Below are 17,428 nucleotides of genomic sequence, written 5' to 3' on the forward strand. Positions count from 1 at the left end.
AGTACTTAGTTGAAAATACTAGTGAGTTTAGTCCTCCTCCTCCTTTTTTTTCCTGGTCTCAAAAAATTGATGGAATTTTCACTTGATGATAATGAATAGGATGTATTTAGTTTTCCCTTCTTGACTTTTAGTTTATGTTTTCTAGAAAAGTTGCTACTTTTGTTTAATAAAGTGAAAAAATCTTTTGATATGAGTTTCAACCACTTTTATAATGAGTTGGTGAAATGGTACTTTGAACTATAGTTGATCTAGTTTAGTACTTTACGAACAACAATGATCTGAATATTAGCACGAAATTATAAGAGAAATATTTTTTTGTTTGCATTTATCAATGAAATTTTCAACAATTTAAAAACATGCCAAAACATAGTAGGTAGATTGTAAGCATACCTTACCCAGGATTGTTGATCATGCTATAATGAAAAAATCAAACAATATTAGTGATGTAAAATATTTTGAACTTCTAAGCTAATTGCCTATTTATATTAGCAAGATTGAGATCTTCACACTCATGGTTTAGTCGCCTTGATCAGTGTATTATTGTGCTTTATATTTCTAATATCTTTTTTAGTAAAACAAATAAAAGTACGAGACAACTCAAAAAGGGAAGAAAGTAGAAACAAAAGAAAGTAACAGGCAGAAAGAAGTAGAGATACTAATGAACTTACTAGATGAATACTCCCCTGGATTGAACAAATGTCTATATACTCTTCTGGAACAAATAAGTGTTAAAAATACAACTGGAACTATGACAAATTTTTTTGCAATCTAAGGGAATCCCAAGTGTAATGTTGGCTACGTATGGCCTAAAAAAGAATTTTATCATGTCCTAAGTAATTTGATATGGTTAAAACCAGCAAACTGTCAGAAAACACAAATCTGAAATAGTGATCCTCTTTATTAGCTTCCACAACCTCTTTAAGATCGTCCACATTGCAAACATATGCACCTTCAAGTTCTAAGACACAACAATCCATATTCTCCGACCCTCATCTTTAGAGTTCACAGAAGGGAGAGTTTGAATACTATACTTTATGAATAAAGGAGCTTCCGAAGCAGTGCAGGTGAATATTATATTAGCCTGAGCAGCACATGCTAACATTTTTTAGAAAGTTTTGTATATTATATCAGCATCTATTAACTCCTCACTGATGGAAACAATTCTGTCCTCTGTCCTGTTAACGACAACCATCTTTTTACATCCTTTAGCAACCAAATGTCTGATCACAATTTTTCCAATCTTGCCAGTTCCAACAACTAATATGCGGGCCGTACAAGAAGAATATTCTGAAATTTTCAGCAGAGCAAGCTCCACTGTTGCTGAACTGACTGATACTGATCCGCTGGAGATATTGGTATCAATTCTAATCCTCTTACTATCTGTGATTGCATGCTTAAATAGGTCACTTATTTTTCTACCAAAGTCAGGGACCCCCTGTCCATTCTTAATAACCTGCTTGACCTGTGCAAGAATTTGACCTGTCCAAGAATTTGATCTTCTCCCAGTACTAGAGAATCTAGTCCAGCAGCTACTTCAAACAAATGTTGTGTGACTCTTGATTGCATAGTAAAAATCGATGTTGGCAGGGCTCTGTAACTGAAACTCCACTAAACTGCCAAATAAAGATATTTGGATAAAAAAAGGTTGATATATAAATGACAACAAAAGGTGAACAGTGTAGCTTAGGACTGTATTTTTTTGAAATCTGTGCTTAGGTAGTGGCCCCATTGCAAAGGCATTTTTTAGCAAGGAAATCAAAGCACAGTAAACTAAATGCAATTTCTTTCCAAATATAGTAATACAGTGTATAAATGACATAACAATGTATACAAATCTATAATAAGACAGTACAATATATAAAAAAAACTGTAAGAACATAATACAATAGATACAAGATAATACAAAATGTATCTTCAAGCTTAAAAACATGTATCTTTCATTTGCTTATTTCAATAAAACTAATAAAACATTAGATACATTAAAATGCATACTCATCTAACCATAGATACAAGATAGTAAAATATGTATCTAGAAGAAATAACAAGTATCTTTTGTAATGCGTCTTTCAATAAAACTAAAACAACACTAGATACATATCAATGCATTAACAATAACTCACAAATACAAGTTAACAAAATACGCATCTATAGACTAATAAACTTGTATCTTTTGTTATGTTAATTTCAATAACACATAAAAAATACAAGATACATATAAAATCGTAAATAATAAATCAGATAGAAGATAAATTTTAAAATGTATCATGTAAGTGAAAAAATGTATCTTGGCCTAATATTCAATAGCTCTGAGGATAAAAATACCTTAGGAAGCTCGTCTCTAGAAATAACTTCAACAATTTTTCTCCCCTTGGCAAGAGATTTACTTGCAGAACTGTTATCCTTCTTAACATGCTTTTGCCGCAATTTCTTCACAGTGTGTGGATCATTTCTATACTTGGATTTATTTTCATCAAAACCAACATATTCATAGTCAAAACTATCAGGAACGCATTTTACAGCGTCTTTATATTCTTTGATAGTTTCTAATTGAGAAAATACAAAACTAAAAGATGATCCCAAATCTCTATTAATAATGTTAATTTAAAATAATGTAGCCTAAAAACGATAATCAAAGAAATTTCAAAACAAAAATACTGAAAAATCACTTTGTAAGCCCAAACGCATAATTATTTTTTTGAACAAAAAAGCGTAAATAAGAATAAAAGAAATTGAAGTTGATTTTAGGGAAAAATTTACCTTAATTCAAAAGTTTGAATTAGAGAGAGAAATTGGATAGAAACTATTGCAAGAATTAAGGCGTATAAAGAGGAGAAAATGAGTTAATTTTTGATAAAGTAACGGCTTCAAAAAATAAGGTGTAAACTTGTACCTCAACTTTATCAAAAAATTATAAATGTTGAAATTTAAGTAATATTTTAGAAATGGGAAAATTTTTAGTAGTTTAGAAACTTAAATGGTTCATTTAGGTAATTTTTTCAATTTTTTAATAAACGAATGAAGTAGTAAGTAACTTGTAAGCTGTAAGCATGCCCCAAACAAAGTGAGAGCCGAGGTAGGTTCGATGGCGTGTAAAACACCAAGCATAGGAACGCGTATTATTAATAATACGGAAAAAGGTCTAATATACCCTTCAACTATTGAAAATGATACACAAATACCCTTCTTCCACCTTTAGGCTCAAAAATATCCTTCCATCCATCTATTTGGCTCAAAAATACCCTTAATGTATTAAAAATAGCTCAAAAATGCCCTTCTTCCTCTATTGGTTCAAAAATACCCCTCCATCCACCTATTTGGATACAAAATGCCCTTAACATTAAATTTAAGTCCAAAAATATCTCCTCCTTTTAATAAATTCTGATGTGAAATATAATTTTATTTAAATTAAATACATGACATTATTTTTATTTGTCCACATGTAATTAGACTCAAATTCATTCACAATTTAATGGTCCTCTTTTTACTAATTTTTTAGTTATATATAAAAATTTAAAAATAATTAATTAATGTTTAAGTGTAAAATAAGAAAAGAATTCCTTAAATAGGATAATTAGCAAAGGACAAATACTCTCATAGTTAACGATTATCTATGTGTGCTCAAATATTAGAAAACACATTTTAGGTAAAATTTTGAAGACTTTTAGTTCTTTTCAGTTTTTGAACTTTTTATATGAAAAAAAAAAACTTGAAAGTAATTTAAGTTTTTATTTAATTTAGGTAAGAATGCATAATATTTTACACTTTTATCCTTCTCCAACATGAAACTATAAAAATAGTAATAATACAAAGAAAAATAGTAATGATATATATATATATATATTAAAATGTAATTAAAAAAAATATCCCTACGTGAAACCAAAAAAAAAAATTTTTTTTTTAAAAAAACATTCTCCCTTAGAAGACTTTAAAATAGATAAAATCATTTAATCTTTTTCCTTATATATATATATATATATATATATATATATATATATATATATATATTAAAATGTAATTAAAAAAAAACCCCTACGTGAAACCAAAAAAAAAAATAATAACTTTTTTTTTAAAAAATATTCTCCCTTAAAAGATTTTACAATAGATAAAATCATTTAATCTTTTTCCTTTAATTTTTATTTTATTAAATAAATATATAGAATGGAATTAAGAGTCCTAAATATATAAATATGAAATCCGAAACATATAGGAAAATTAAGAGTCCTAAAATATATGGAAGGAAATTAAGAGTCCTAAAATAGAAAAAATATACTTTTTGAAAAAACAAAAATTACCATAAATATAGCTATTATGATGTACCATAAATTACTTGATAACTTGGTACCAACCCAAAAAAAAAAAATAATAATTAAAAAAAAAATCACCCCTGATGTAAAACCCACAAAAACTATATAATAATAAAAAACTATAATTAAAAAAACTCAAAAATAATATAATAATAAAAAGTTGTAATTAAATAAATCTCAAAATAATATAATAATAAAATAAATTGTAACTAAAAAAAGCCTACCACCACGTGAAACCAAAAAAATAATATACTAATTAATGCATATCTATTCCACTAAAAAATATATACTATCATAATTAAAAAATTGTAATTATAAAAAAAAATTATCCCTACATGAAACCCAAAAAAATAATATAATATAAAAGAGAAAATATTTTTGAACTTAAATTTAATGTTAAGGGTATATATTAAAAATATTTTTGAGCTAAATAGATGAATGAAAAGATATTTTTAAGCCTAAAAATGAAAGAAGGGTATTTATGTTATTTTGAATAGTTGAAGCTATATTAGACCTTTTCCGTTAATAATAATCCCATGAGCGTCAATCAAAGTTGAAACACAGTAAAGAACATTCTACCCAGTTGTTATGTTGGTCAGCCTTTCCCTAGTTCCTATCGTCACTGCTGCTCTAACAATAACCACCTTTCCTCCAACCTTCTCCTTTATATATTTACTCCTTTTTGTCGATTCCTCATTTCTTCTTTCTCTTTTGTAAATCCTGCCCTTTTCTTCAAATTAAGCATTATTTCTCAATCCCCACTTGAACAATCTCAATTTTACCCTCCTCCGTAATTTTTTTTAATTTAACATAAATCTTGATTTTTTTTTAATAATCGCCGTGTTTGGATCAACTTGTGCGCACCTCAGACTAATTCTATTGCTAGGTATCAGGTAAATCTTTCCTAGTGTTTTTGTCTCCGGTGTAATTTTTAAATCTTGATCTTGATTCTTTTTGGATTTTCTGATTTAGTTAATTTAGCGATCTTCTATGTTTTCTCCGTTGGGAAATGAATAAAAGAAGAACCGAGAAATTAAAAGTGATTTGATTTGTTTTTTCTGATTTATGGCTCATTTTCATATGTCAAAGAGATTTTTTTTTTTTTTTTCTTTTGTGTGTGATTTGTGGTTCATTTTCATATGTCAGGGAGTTGAATTTTCATGATAAGGAAAAAAAGAAATATTTTTTTTGAAGTAATTTTTTTTTTCACTTTGGGTGTGTTTGGTATGGAGTATTGGAGAAAATATTTTCTGGGAAAACAAGCTATTTTTCATTTATTTTGTTGTGTTCCAATGAGAAGTAATAGGTTAAAAGGGGAATGGGATAAGAAACGATTTTGAATTTTTTTTTAAAAATAAATTTTAAAAATTAAAAAAGAAAATTGGTTGGTTGGGGGCGGCAGCTGGAGATGGGGGTCGGGGTAGGGGTGGGGGTAAGAAAAAAATTGAAGATTTATTTTTTTTAGGGGGCCCGGGGGCTTAAGAATTTTTTTTGAAATTCTTTAAAAAGCAGTTTTTTTAAAAAACTAATTTTTTTGGGGGGTGAGGTGGGGTGGACGGACTCGTAGGGGGTGGGGTAACAGAAAAATTGAGTTAATTCTTTTTTTTTTTTGGGGGTGGAGGTGTGATTTTGAGAGTTGTATGAATTTGACTACTTTGGTTAAGGAAGTCAGTTCCTTTACTTTGAAGGAAATTGTTTTCCTTGGAAAAATATTTTTCAAGATTTTTAGTCAAACAAACATGAAAAAATAGGAAAACATTTTCCTTCATACCGAACACACCCTTTGTGTTTTTGTGGTCTTTTTCTGCAATTAAACAGATTTATATAGCGATTTTTTGTATGTGTGTCTGACAAAGTATATAAGGTGATTAGGTTTCCTGGATCTGTTTTTAATTATTTTATTTTGGGTTCATGAGACATGAAAAAGCATTAGTTATTTTGAAAATTTTATTATTTAACTTGTACTAGTTTGAAGTCTGACTTGCAGATTTCAGCAAGAAAAAATTAGTGTGAAAAATTTTAGGGTCTTTTGGGAGAAAGGGGGATGGAGTTACGAAGAAATAGGAGTTCTGTTTGAAAAGCTTGTTTATAATGGAAATTGAGAGGAAATGGCGCATTTATTTTTATTTTTTTGAAGAAAATTTGGGGAAGGGGAAATGAGAGGGGACTACGAGGTGAGAATAGAACTCTGACCAACAAGGTGAAAATTCAGGAAATCAACTAATTGAGCTACTGAGATTCCCAAGGAAATGGCACAACATTTTTTCACAAGCCACTTAAAAGATTTTGTAACTTAATTTCTCCCCTCGCTTCATATTTGTGGAGCAAGTTCGTATTTAGAATCAAGAATGATTAGAATCAATTATTAACCCCACATGATAGATTATTCTCGTCTCAACTCTTGACGACCTTCGAGACATGGCATGGTGGTGCTTTGTTCTGTACTTTGTTTCTTGTCTATCCATTAGCCTTAAAAGTATAAAGTTTGATTGTCCTATGATACAGAATTGTTGTTTGGTTGATTTCTGTATTTTCCACAGGTGAATTTCAGTGAAGCAGACATTACGTGCTAGCAGGAAAGAGTTTGTGCTAAGAATACTTTGTGCATAGAGCAGCTAATGATAGCCCTATAGTATGGATTCAGGCGATTATTATGGATATGGTGTGACTGATAGGGATCTGTCATACTCTTCATACCCAACTGTTAGTTCTTTAGAGACTAGACCGTTTGGAACCTCGAAATTTGATTCAGGAAATTCGCCACTTGCGAACTATTTTGAGTCTCACACCTTTAACACAGTAACTGATTACCAGGAGCAGCACAGCTTTATAGAGAATCTTTCAGGAGCTAGTTCTTCCAGTGATTCCTCACTGGATTATAACCAGTATTTCCATCGGCCAAGGCCCTCAGAAGATTGTCTTCCAGAAGGTCTGCAGGTTTTCTCTAGTGGAACTTCTGCACTTCACAATGTAGATCACAGTCGGAACATGAAGCATACTCATCTGCAGTTGGAGTCTGCTTTGGTGGGGCCACATGAAGATGCAATGAAATCCAACCCCTATCTTGGCAAAAATAGGGGGGCACAAACATCAAGTCTGAGGTCTAGAGCATGGAACAAGGAAGCTCAAGTTTTGGATCGAACTCAACAATCACTAGTTTCTATCCTTAATGGAATTCAGAGTGATACGCAAGACAAAGTAATGGAGGACTTAATCTTGCTGGATGTTCCTTCTAGCAATCTGAAGCAGTTGCTTATAACATGCGCCAGAGCTCTTGCTGAAAACAAACTAGATGATTTTGAAATACTGGTTGCTAAGGTGAGGAGCTTTGTGTCTGTTACTGGAGATCCCATCCAGCGTCTTGGTGCTTACATTGTAGAAGGCCTCGTAGCCAGAAAGGAGTTATCTGGAACCACAATATACAGGAGTTTGAGGTGTAAGGAGCCGGCTGGGAAGGACTTGTTTTCCTACATGTATATCCTCTATGAAATATGTCCCTACCTAAAGTTCGGCTACATGGCTGCAAATGGTGCCATAGTAGAAGCATGCAGAAATGAAGAGCGTATCCATATTATAGACTTCCAAATTGCGCAGGGGACCCAGTGGATGACTATCTTACAAGCTCTTGCTGCACGACCTGGTGGTGCACCTTACGTACGTATTACAGGAATTGATGATCCACTTTCACAATACGCTCGGGGAGATGGATTGGCGGCAGTTGCCAAACGGCTATCAGCAATTTCTGAGAAATTCAACATTGCAGTTGAGTTTCATGCAGTGCCAGTTTTTGCTCTGGAAGTCACTAGGGACATGCTTGATGTAAGGCCAGGTGAGGCATTGGCAGTAAACTTCCATTTGCAACTTCACCACACCCCTGATGAGAGTGTTGACGTGAATAACCCTAGGGATGATCTCATTAGGATGATAAAATCGCTTTGCCCCAAGATAGTCACTTTGGTGGAACAAGAATCAAATACAAACACAGCTCCATTTCTCCCTAGGTTTGTTGAAGCCCTAGATTACTACCATGCAATGTTCGAGTCCATAGATGCAACCCTACCAAGGGACAGCAAGGAGCGGATCAATGTCGAGCAGCATTGTTTGGCTAGGGATATAGTGAATGTTGTAGCATGTGAGGGCAAGGAAAGGGTGGAGCGTCACGAGCTATTGGGAAAGTGGAAATCCAGGTTCATGATGGCAGGTTTTCAGCAATATCCTTTGAGCGCTTATGTCAGTTCGGTGATAAAGGACCTGATGAACCGTTACTCGGAGCATTATGCATTAGTGGAGAAAGACGGGGCTATGCTGTTGGGGTGGAAGGAGCGAAATCTAGTGTCTGCATCTGCTTGGTTTTAAGTATATGAAGTATGAGAAGCACAGAAAGAGTTGTACAAGTATCAAAGTTGTAGTTCATTATCTGGAAACAGATGAATAGCTTTCTTTTATTACTTAACCAGACGATAGGATTGATCAGGTAATCATACTCATGTTCATATAGTTTTAATTTTCTGAAATCTGAGTATAGAAAAACGCTTTATGGTTTAATATCAGAAAACATTGTTCAATATATCTTTGATGTTATGTTAAACTGTAAACAAATATTTCTCGTCCTTGATGATTTGTTGAGCAATTTTCGAAGAAGCCATGTTGGGTCTCAAGTTTTATCAACTTGAAGAGGGATTTGAAAGTGCAAGAGGGTGAATTGCTCCTTTTTTAATTTTGCAGTCGACTGTTTATAGAATGAGCAGTCGGCTACTAATGTAGAAATGATGAAATACTGTGAAGTGCTTAAAATAAAGGAAAAAATACATAAAAGTAGAATACTTAAGTATTAAATTACAAAAAATAACAACACTTTTATCAAATTACATTTTATAGCATATGTATTCGTATGTATTTGTATTTTTGTAGCAACAGTTTACAAAAATACAAAATACATATCGATCACAAGGGCAATAAAAATCATATGTATTTATATTTTTGTAGCAACAGTTTGCAAAAATATAAAATACAACTTGCTATATTATGCAATTATGAAACTGTTGCTATGAAATTCATAATTAAGGGCTATGAAATTCATAATTAAGGGGATAAATATGCTATTTCTGAATTTTGCCACTTTTATCTATCAAATATTTTTTACACTGATTGGGATTCAATGGGATTCAATGTGGATTTTACGTCCAGTCTCCTTGGGTTGCAAGGTGTTTTACTTAAATCTTTTGGTGGTTTTTGAATGGATACAACTTTGAAGTGGTTCCTACAGCTAATTCAATATTTTTCTTTTCTTTCTTCTTTTTCTCTCTTGATACATTGTCTCGCTAACAATCTTTTTCTCTCCTCATTTTTTTAAATACACAGTAGAATACTAGATAATCCAATGCTCGGCAAAAGTAGAACGAAGACTTCGAGAAAGTTTAGATATAAGTATATTTTTCTTCATCCTTTGAATAGCATAATTACTCCCTAAACTTGTTACCACAATTTATTTATTTAAGCACTTAAACTTAACTGATAATTATTTACCCCCTCCCCTTATGAATTTTTTAAGTGAATTATTTTGCTCCCTTCGTGATTCTGACCAAGTGATACAAGTTAAATTACCTCCGGACCTTTGAATGAGATACGTATGATGCTCGAGGTGCTTGATGACTCCTTAGTTCTTTTAAAAGATGCCACATGGAGGAAGATTACCATTAAGGAGGGTCAAAGGACTTTGGCAAGGTCGAAGGAGCGCAAAACGAGGCTCGAAAGCCCCTTGGAAGGGTCATGCGCCCAAGGCGCTTTGGATCCACTCTAGCATTTCAAGAGCGGGTCAATACAACCCTTAGTGAGCCTTTTCTTACATTTGGATCACTTTTGGGCACTAATTATGTAATATGTAGCCAAACTATAAATGCTTGGTAGCTAGGCTTATTTCCTTAGTTTTTGAGATGATAAATTTTACATGATGTATTCATGAGACTCCATGGGAGTGTTTGAGTGCTTGGAAAAACATTTGTTGAACCTTGTTTAGAAACGTGGTTGTAAGGGCGATCTAATCCCCTTTGCGGTTATCGTAAGAGTTAGGTGCCTATCTATCTATCTATCTATCTATCTATCTATCTATCTATCTATCTATCTATTAAGGGAGGTTTTAGGATTTGATACATCCTTCGATTACCCTTTCGATATCAATTTCATGTCTATCTTTCGGTATCTATTTACTTTTCGAGTCCTCGAGGGTTGATTCGTATCATTTGGTATCAGAGTCGAGTTTGATTTCGTTCCTACAAAGTCAATCTTGGGTTTGTTATCTTGAAAATCAACAAAAAAGAAGTGTCAAAATCGAAAATTCAAAAAAAGAAGTCACTATTCACGTTTTTGTTCTTAGGTCAAATTTTGAGTTATTGATTTTGTGTTTTTCTTGTGTTTCTAGTGTTAGATTTGTGTTCTTTAACACTATATGAGTCTATAAATCAAATTTGAACTAAATCGGAGTGAAATTGAACCTTCTACTATTGTTGGAAGTTTGGGTTGAAGAAGTTTGCTGTGAATTGAAAATTTGAAATTTTTGGTTGTGAATTTGAACAAAATGATGTTTGTAATGTGTTTAGAAGGTTGAAATTAACCTTGGTTCAAAATTTCATCGCATTCTGATCAACAATTTAAGAGAGAGATTTTTAAAGTTTTAGTGTTCTTGAAGAAGATTCAAATCTTCATCTTGAATTCATATCAAAAGGTGGTGTTGATACAAAAAAAGGGAAGAAAAGTGGTGAAAATGTGTTTGTGCAAAGGCATCTAAGAAGATCCTAAGGATATTCCACCAGAAAGGACAAAGAGGGACCATTTGAAGGTACAAAGTGCTCTTGGAGGCCTGATGTGTGCTTGAACTGCTCCAGCAGGTCAGGCGTAGGCCAAACCAGTGGGCAAACCTTTACCTACATCCAACCTTCCCTTGAGGTGCGTCCAGTATGCTGCCATAGACCCAACGCAGGTCAAGGCAGTGAGCAAAAAGCCTCCTGCGTCCAACCTACCTTCCACCTGCGCCCAAGGTGCTCTTGATCTGATCCAGCAGGTTGGCAACACCTCAAAACAGTAAGGACAGCCTCTCTTGCGTCCAAGGTGTGCTACACCTGCGCCCCAAATGCTGCAGCAGGTCACAACACAACTCTCAACGCAGATCATCCTCTATTGAACACAAGGCAGCCATAAATACACCCCAAATGCATTTCAACACTTCTCCAACATCAATTCAAGTTCTAAAACACATCTCAGCACTCCTACTTACTCCATTGCTCAAGGTTTGATTCCATACTTTCAATTTCTTGATTCCTAATCTCTTCTTTTGATTCTTAAACTACTCATCAACTAGTAATTCGTCTACTAAGTTGATCGATTAGTTCTTGAGTTCGAATTCTTTCATCATACTATTTCTTGTGAGATTTTTCTAGTTTTTATTTTGTTGTAGCTTTTGATTCAAGTTCGTAAAGTAGTTTTTTTTTTTAATTTTTTTGAGTCGATCAAACAAGAATCCACTCCGACCGCAAAGTAGAGCTTGGCACCTTATTGTCCATCGGAGTATAAACAACTTTCAACATTTGCCGCTCCAATTGTGAGGATCACAAAGGTGAGTTCATACGAGTGTTGGTGAGGTGCTTTACTACTAATCTTGTTTGTTCATTTTTGTAGGTACAAGATAATATAAGGGTAACATGCCTTCAATAGCCTCGGATAATTGTGACTACGACGTAAGAGACTATGATCGTGGTGAAAATAGTTATGGCTACGAAGTAGATGGAGATTATGGGAGCTATGAATATAGCCATTGTAGACACGTGATTTTGACCCTCCCCGAGTTTAATATATATATTTTTCGATATTAAATATTTATATTTGGTTCGATATTATTTTAATTCTTATTTCATTTTAAGTTTTTAGTTAAAAAGTAAATAATTAAATAAAGTTAATTTTGATATATTTTGTTTATATTTTATTCTAATTTTAAAAATAATATAAAAGAAATTAAAAATGTTTTTTTCTAAAATTTTAATAAACATATTAGTAGTTTTAATATTATTTTATTTATTTTGACTATTTATAAATTTGATTGTATTTTTCTTAAACATAATTTAATTAGTTATTATTATATTTATTATTATTTTATTATTATTATCTTCTATTTAAAAAATAAAGGAAAATAAAAATTAATTATTATTATATTTTAAAATTTAAAATATCCCCTCCCCCTTATCTGTTGATAAACTACTCCCCCCAGAAAAAGAAACTGTTCCCCCCAAAAAAAGAAACTGTTCCCCCCAAATTCTCCTATTTAAGGACTCCTTCAGATTTTTCAACGTACTTTTACACACTACAACATCAGATATCAAATAATCAGACAGCAAAAACCAGAGGAAAAAAAAACCCTACATACTATTCTATTCCTACAGATGCTGAATCAAACAACAACTATCGAAAAAATCAAGAAAAAAAACATCAAAAGAAAAAGTGAGAGAAAAAAGCAAAATACAGAAAAATAAAAAGAGAGAATCAAGTTTGGTCTCTGTTTGAATTTTTGGTGACAATTTCTGACTTCATCACAGGTTTTATTCAATCATGTATCATTCATTTTGTAAATTTAATTATGAACTATGAATGAAAATGTTCATTATTTTGCATGCGTAGTTGATTGATCGTGTGAATTCTCTATGTTATATTATCCAATTTTGGAATAATTATATGTGTGTTGGATATTTTTTACGGTATGAGATATTGCTATGTTTAAAAATATGAACAAAGGGAAAGAAAAAAAAAGCAAAAAACAAAATAGTAGGGAGACTAGTATTTGCGTCGAAATTGACTTGCAGAGGATAAAATTTAATTCTCATGCACTTTTATTTAAAATGTGAAATCTTTACTTTATTTGTTAATTTGTTCTAATATTTGTCTCAGATAAAACTTTGCTTGCCAATAAAGTTGGAATTTTGACTAGTGTTTCTAAGTTAAAAATGTTTGTTTATTTAATTATTTTATGGATCCTGAAATTTCTTATTTAATATGATTTTTGTTCGTCTTTGATTTCAATTGTTTAAATGAATTTTTGGTTGATTTTAATTAATTTATTTTTTATTTTTAATTATTTATTTAGAAAATAAAATTAGGGAATCAAGATTAGTATAATATGGTAGCTTCGTATATATATTTTTATTTATTTTATTTTGTTATTTTTTTAATTTTATAATTAATTTTATTTTATTGTTACTAATAAAGTGCAATAATTATTTGTTAAACTAATTGATCGCTTTAAACAAATTTTGTTAATATTTATAGCATTTCAAATAGAAAAAAATCATTACGAGTTTTGGATAGACTAATCAATGTCTTTAACGTTAGGTAAATTTTAGGCACATTTAAAATATCCGCTTCAATAAAGAATGTAGCGTACGCATCTTTTTGAGACATTTAAAATTCAAGAATGCAATAATGCACCTTGACAAATATTGTTTTTATATAATTAACTTTTATCGATTTATTTAATATAAGAGATGTGGATAGATATTTTTGGTATAGTACAATGAGCGAATTTAGGCCTTAACACAATTTATCAAAATAATTTAAGTCAGGATAAGTCATTGAAAGCGACCATACTAGAACTACGGAACTCGAGGGGTGCCTCGCACCTTTCCCTAGGTCAACAGAATTCCTTACTCGATCTTCTATTTTCGCAGACCATATAAAAGATTCATTTTCTTTTGACTAGGGATTCAAAAAGGTGACTTGGAACACCATAACTCAATTCTAAGTGGCGACTCTGTAATAAATTAATCCCTATTCAAAACTGTCACTTTAATTGGAAAAACCCTTCGACTCGAACCCTTCGGATGAAAAAGGGGTGTGACATCTCTGGCGACTCTGCTGGGGATAATAAGAATTAGAGCTTTTTATATTGACTTATACTTACTTTAATTATTGTTGATATTGTATTTGTTGGCCTTGTGTGCTATTTGTCGCTTATTTACCGCTTTGATATTCATTGAACTGTATTATATATTGATTAGTTAAAAGCCTCAAATTGGTTAGCATTAGCTCACACATTAGTTACCTTCATAGGGTTGGACAATTTGAAGTATCTTGTGGGGCTCTTGGGAGCATGCTTACCTTTGTTAATAGAGATAAACAAACTATTAAGGGCATGACCCCATTAATGAATTTATTTTCTTTGGGAAGTTGTTTGAAAGGAAAGAGTCATAGGAGCTTAAATTCTTTGATTCTATCATTGTGTGCATTATGTGCTATGTCTTTTGAGCCAAATGGCCTTCTTATAGATAATAACACCTTGGACGATGCTTTTACAATTGATTCCTTCCTATACTACCTCTTTACTTATGATGATATCCATGCTATTCTTGAATTTGTTTTATGTAGAGGTAGGAAACTTATTGGTTGGTCCACTTGTTTGAATGACAATGCTATATGGGTCTTGTGGACTTTAAAACTAATTGAGGCACCACTCTTGATGTGGTCTCTTGAAGAGGTAAAGAAACAATTGTGTTTTATGTCTCCTAAGGTGAAGGTAGTTTTACCCTTTGAACTAATTGATGCCATTATAACCTTTGTGATTTCCTTATCTCTTGATGAAACCCATCGCCAACCCCTTTGTGCATTCTTTGATAAGTTTCTAATGTCCAAAACAAAGGATCCTTGGTTATATCTTAAGTGTGTGCAACCTTGGCATGATGATATGATTATTTGTGTTAACCCTAACCCTCATGTCATGAGGATGTTGTATTTGTTTGTCCTTTTTTTAGTTTGCAACGTTTGGATTCGAGGTCGAATCCTTTTCAAGAAGGAGAGGATGATACAAGTCAAATTACCTCCGGACCTTTGAATGAGATACGTATATTGCTCGAAGTGATTGATGACTCCTTATTTCTTTTAAAAGATGCCACATGGAGGAAGATTACCATTAAGGAGGTTCAAAGGGCTTTGGCAAGGTGAAGGAGTGCAAAACGAGGCTCGAAAGCCCCTTGAAAGGGTCATGTGCCCAAGGCGCTTTGGATCTACTTTTGATCTGCTCTAGCATTTCAAGAGCGGGTCAATATTGCCCCGAGTGGGCCTTTTCTTACATTTGGATCACTTTTGGGTACTAATTATGTAATATGTAGCCAAACTATAAATGCTTGGTAGCTAGGCTTATTTCCTTAGTTTTTGAGATGATAAACTTTACATGATGTATTCATGAGACTCTATGGGAGTGTTTGAGTGCTTGGAAAAGAATTTGTTGAAATTTGTTTAGACACGTTGGTTGTAAGGGCGATCTAATCTCATTTATGGTTTCATAAGAGTTAGGTGCCTATTGATATTTATTAAGAGAGGTTTTAGGATTTGATTGATACGCCCAAATTACAACTCTCAGTAGAAAGTGTAAGCGGTTGCTGTCAAATATAGAACCCAACTCGGTTGGTTGTCGAATCCCACAGGGAATATTGTGCTCACTAAGTGTCGTAATTGTTATTAGACTGTTGATCAAAGTTTCTTAACCAAAATGGGGGTTTGGTTTTTGATAAATTGTAACAAGATTAGTTCAACTAATGATTTTCTCTGTATTTCGTAACTTTATAAGATTAATCAAACTAGGGTTATGATCACCAAAATGCCAGCATCATTTGGGTTGTGAATTATTTATGAGTTCCACTTAACAAATTCAACTGCAAGAAAGGTTGAATCCTATTCTATATTTATTAGTTTCTCAACCTAAATGGATAGGTTATCCTATAATTTTCTCAAACGCATAGGATGCCTTATTCTTTCAACCTAATTCTTATGTAAGCTAATCCTTTTAGGGCATTAGCTATTACTCTAAAGGTTAAGGCCCTTAGAATTCATGTAAACACCTTCTTTTCCGCGCAAACACTTTCCTCTCAGACAAGTGGTGTTCTAGGGCTTACTCCTCAAGTTTGCAACCAAGAAAAGTCATGAAATTGAAGAAAGGTTTATGCAATGTTATTAAATTATGGAACTCAAATTGATTCCCAACCCATAGATGCATTTCACATTAAGTATCCCATAACCCTAGTTATGAGATTTAGCCACAACACTTCATAGAAGATAAAAAATTCATTCTTGTATTATTCATAAATAAATGGAAAGTTTACTTACAAAGAACCCCAAGAATCATTTCTTGAATCTTCAATGATTAGTTGTTTGATACTAAAATTCCCCAAAGTACTTGGATACCAAGAGGTTCAATAGATGAAAAAGAAAACTTATAAAAGGTAAAAGATGCGTTCTTAACCCTAGTAGTTGGTATTTATATGTCCCAGCTAAAAAAAAGAATTTAAAATTTAAAAACAAAAAAACTGTGTCCCATTTGACGGTCCATATGAAGGACCGTCAAAGATCTGACGGTCCACCATCTTTCCCATCACTCGATTCATCCGAATGGCAGTTTTTGGATAACATCTGACGGTCCACCTGGAGGTCTGTCGATGGACTGATGGTCCGCCATCTTTACCGTCGCAGAGTCCTTTTGGAAGGAAGCTTTTGGATAAGAACTGACGGTCAATCTGGTGGTCTGTCCTAAGATTGACGGTCCACCACTTTGACCGTCACTAAGTCCCTCTGAGAAGTAGTTTCTGGATAAGTGTTGACGGTCCATCTGGTGGTCTGTCATATGTATGACAGTCCACCATATTGTCCGTCACTCGACTCCTCTGGAGGCCTTGTTCTGGTTCAACTTAACGGTATATATGGCGGTCTGTCGTAAACCTGATGGTTCGTCATTTTGACCATCAATTCCCCTTTTCTGCTACTTTTTTTAGTTTTCTTTTGTGGTTATCTCCTTTAACTGAAACACTAAAAACCTTCATTAAATATCACTATGGTTGCTTGAAAATATACAATTTTCCTAAGAAAATGATGCTAAATGTTCCGTAAAACACCGGAACATCAACACCCTCAACTTAAGATCATTACTTGTCCTCAACCAACTCAACACCAAATTATGCACATGAACAATAAAATGACAAGAAACCAACCATTGAAACATTCTCTTATGCAAACATTCACTTATCAGCTTAATCTCATGCATTTAACACAACAGAATCCACAACCAGTATTTTTTATAATTCAGCACACAAGCATAA

The 17,428-nt window shown here is 32.7% G+C and overlaps 2 protein-coding genes across 3 annotated transcripts; one reads left to right on the forward strand and one right to left on the reverse strand.

Annotated features, from left to right (window-relative positions):
• Positions 1–1,105: 1,105 nt before the first annotated feature.
• Positions 1,106–2,685, reverse strand: LOC107841260 (glutamyl-tRNA reductase 1, chloroplastic-like). The gene is made up of 3 exons (XM_016685230.1): positions 2,667–2,685; positions 2,323–2,543; positions 1,106–1,462 (listed from the first exon to the last, which is right to left on the reverse strand). Exons 1-3 carry the CDS (start codon positions 2,683–2,685, stop codon positions 1,106–1,108), a joined length of 597 nt encoding a protein of 198 aa, XP_016540716.1.
• Positions 2,686–4,837: 2,152 nt separating this feature from the next.
• LOC107842349 (scarecrow-like protein 21) lies at positions 4,838–8,871 on the forward strand. Of its 2 annotated transcripts, none has more exons than XM_016686138.2 (2): positions 4,838–5,197; positions 6,845–8,871. In XM_016686138.2, exon 2 carries the CDS (start codon positions 6,939–6,941, stop codon positions 8,658–8,660), a length of 1,722 nt encoding a protein of 573 aa, XP_016541624.1. In that variant the 5' UTR covers positions 4,838–5,197; positions 6,845–6,938; the 3' UTR covers positions 8,661–8,871. The 2 variants fall into 2 exon arrangements, with proteins under 2 accessions (XP_016541624.1, XP_016541625.1); XM_016686139.2 differs by having other exon boundaries at positions 4,838–5,190.
• The last annotated feature ends 8,557 nt before the right edge of the window (positions 8,872–17,428 follow it).

Source organism: Capsicum annuum, chromosome 9 (assembly GCF_002878395.1).
Source record: "Capsicum annuum cultivar UCD-10X-F1 chromosome 9, UCD10Xv1.1, whole genome shotgun sequence".
Classification (NCBI taxonomy): domain Eukaryota; kingdom Viridiplantae; phylum Streptophyta; class Magnoliopsida; order Solanales; family Solanaceae; genus Capsicum; species Capsicum annuum.

Excerpts from the sequence above, each read along its gene's own strand:
- LOC107841260 (XM_016685230.1), bottom strand. Across the intron at positions 1,463-2,322 it reads CTAGAGACGAGCTTCCTAAG|GTCAAGCAGGTTATTAAGAA; the intron begins GTATTTTTATCC and ends ATTCTTGCACAG.
- LOC107842349 (XM_016686138.2), top strand. The coding sequence starts at position 6,939 with ATGGATTCAGGCGATTATTATGGATATGGTGTGACTGATAGGGATCTG.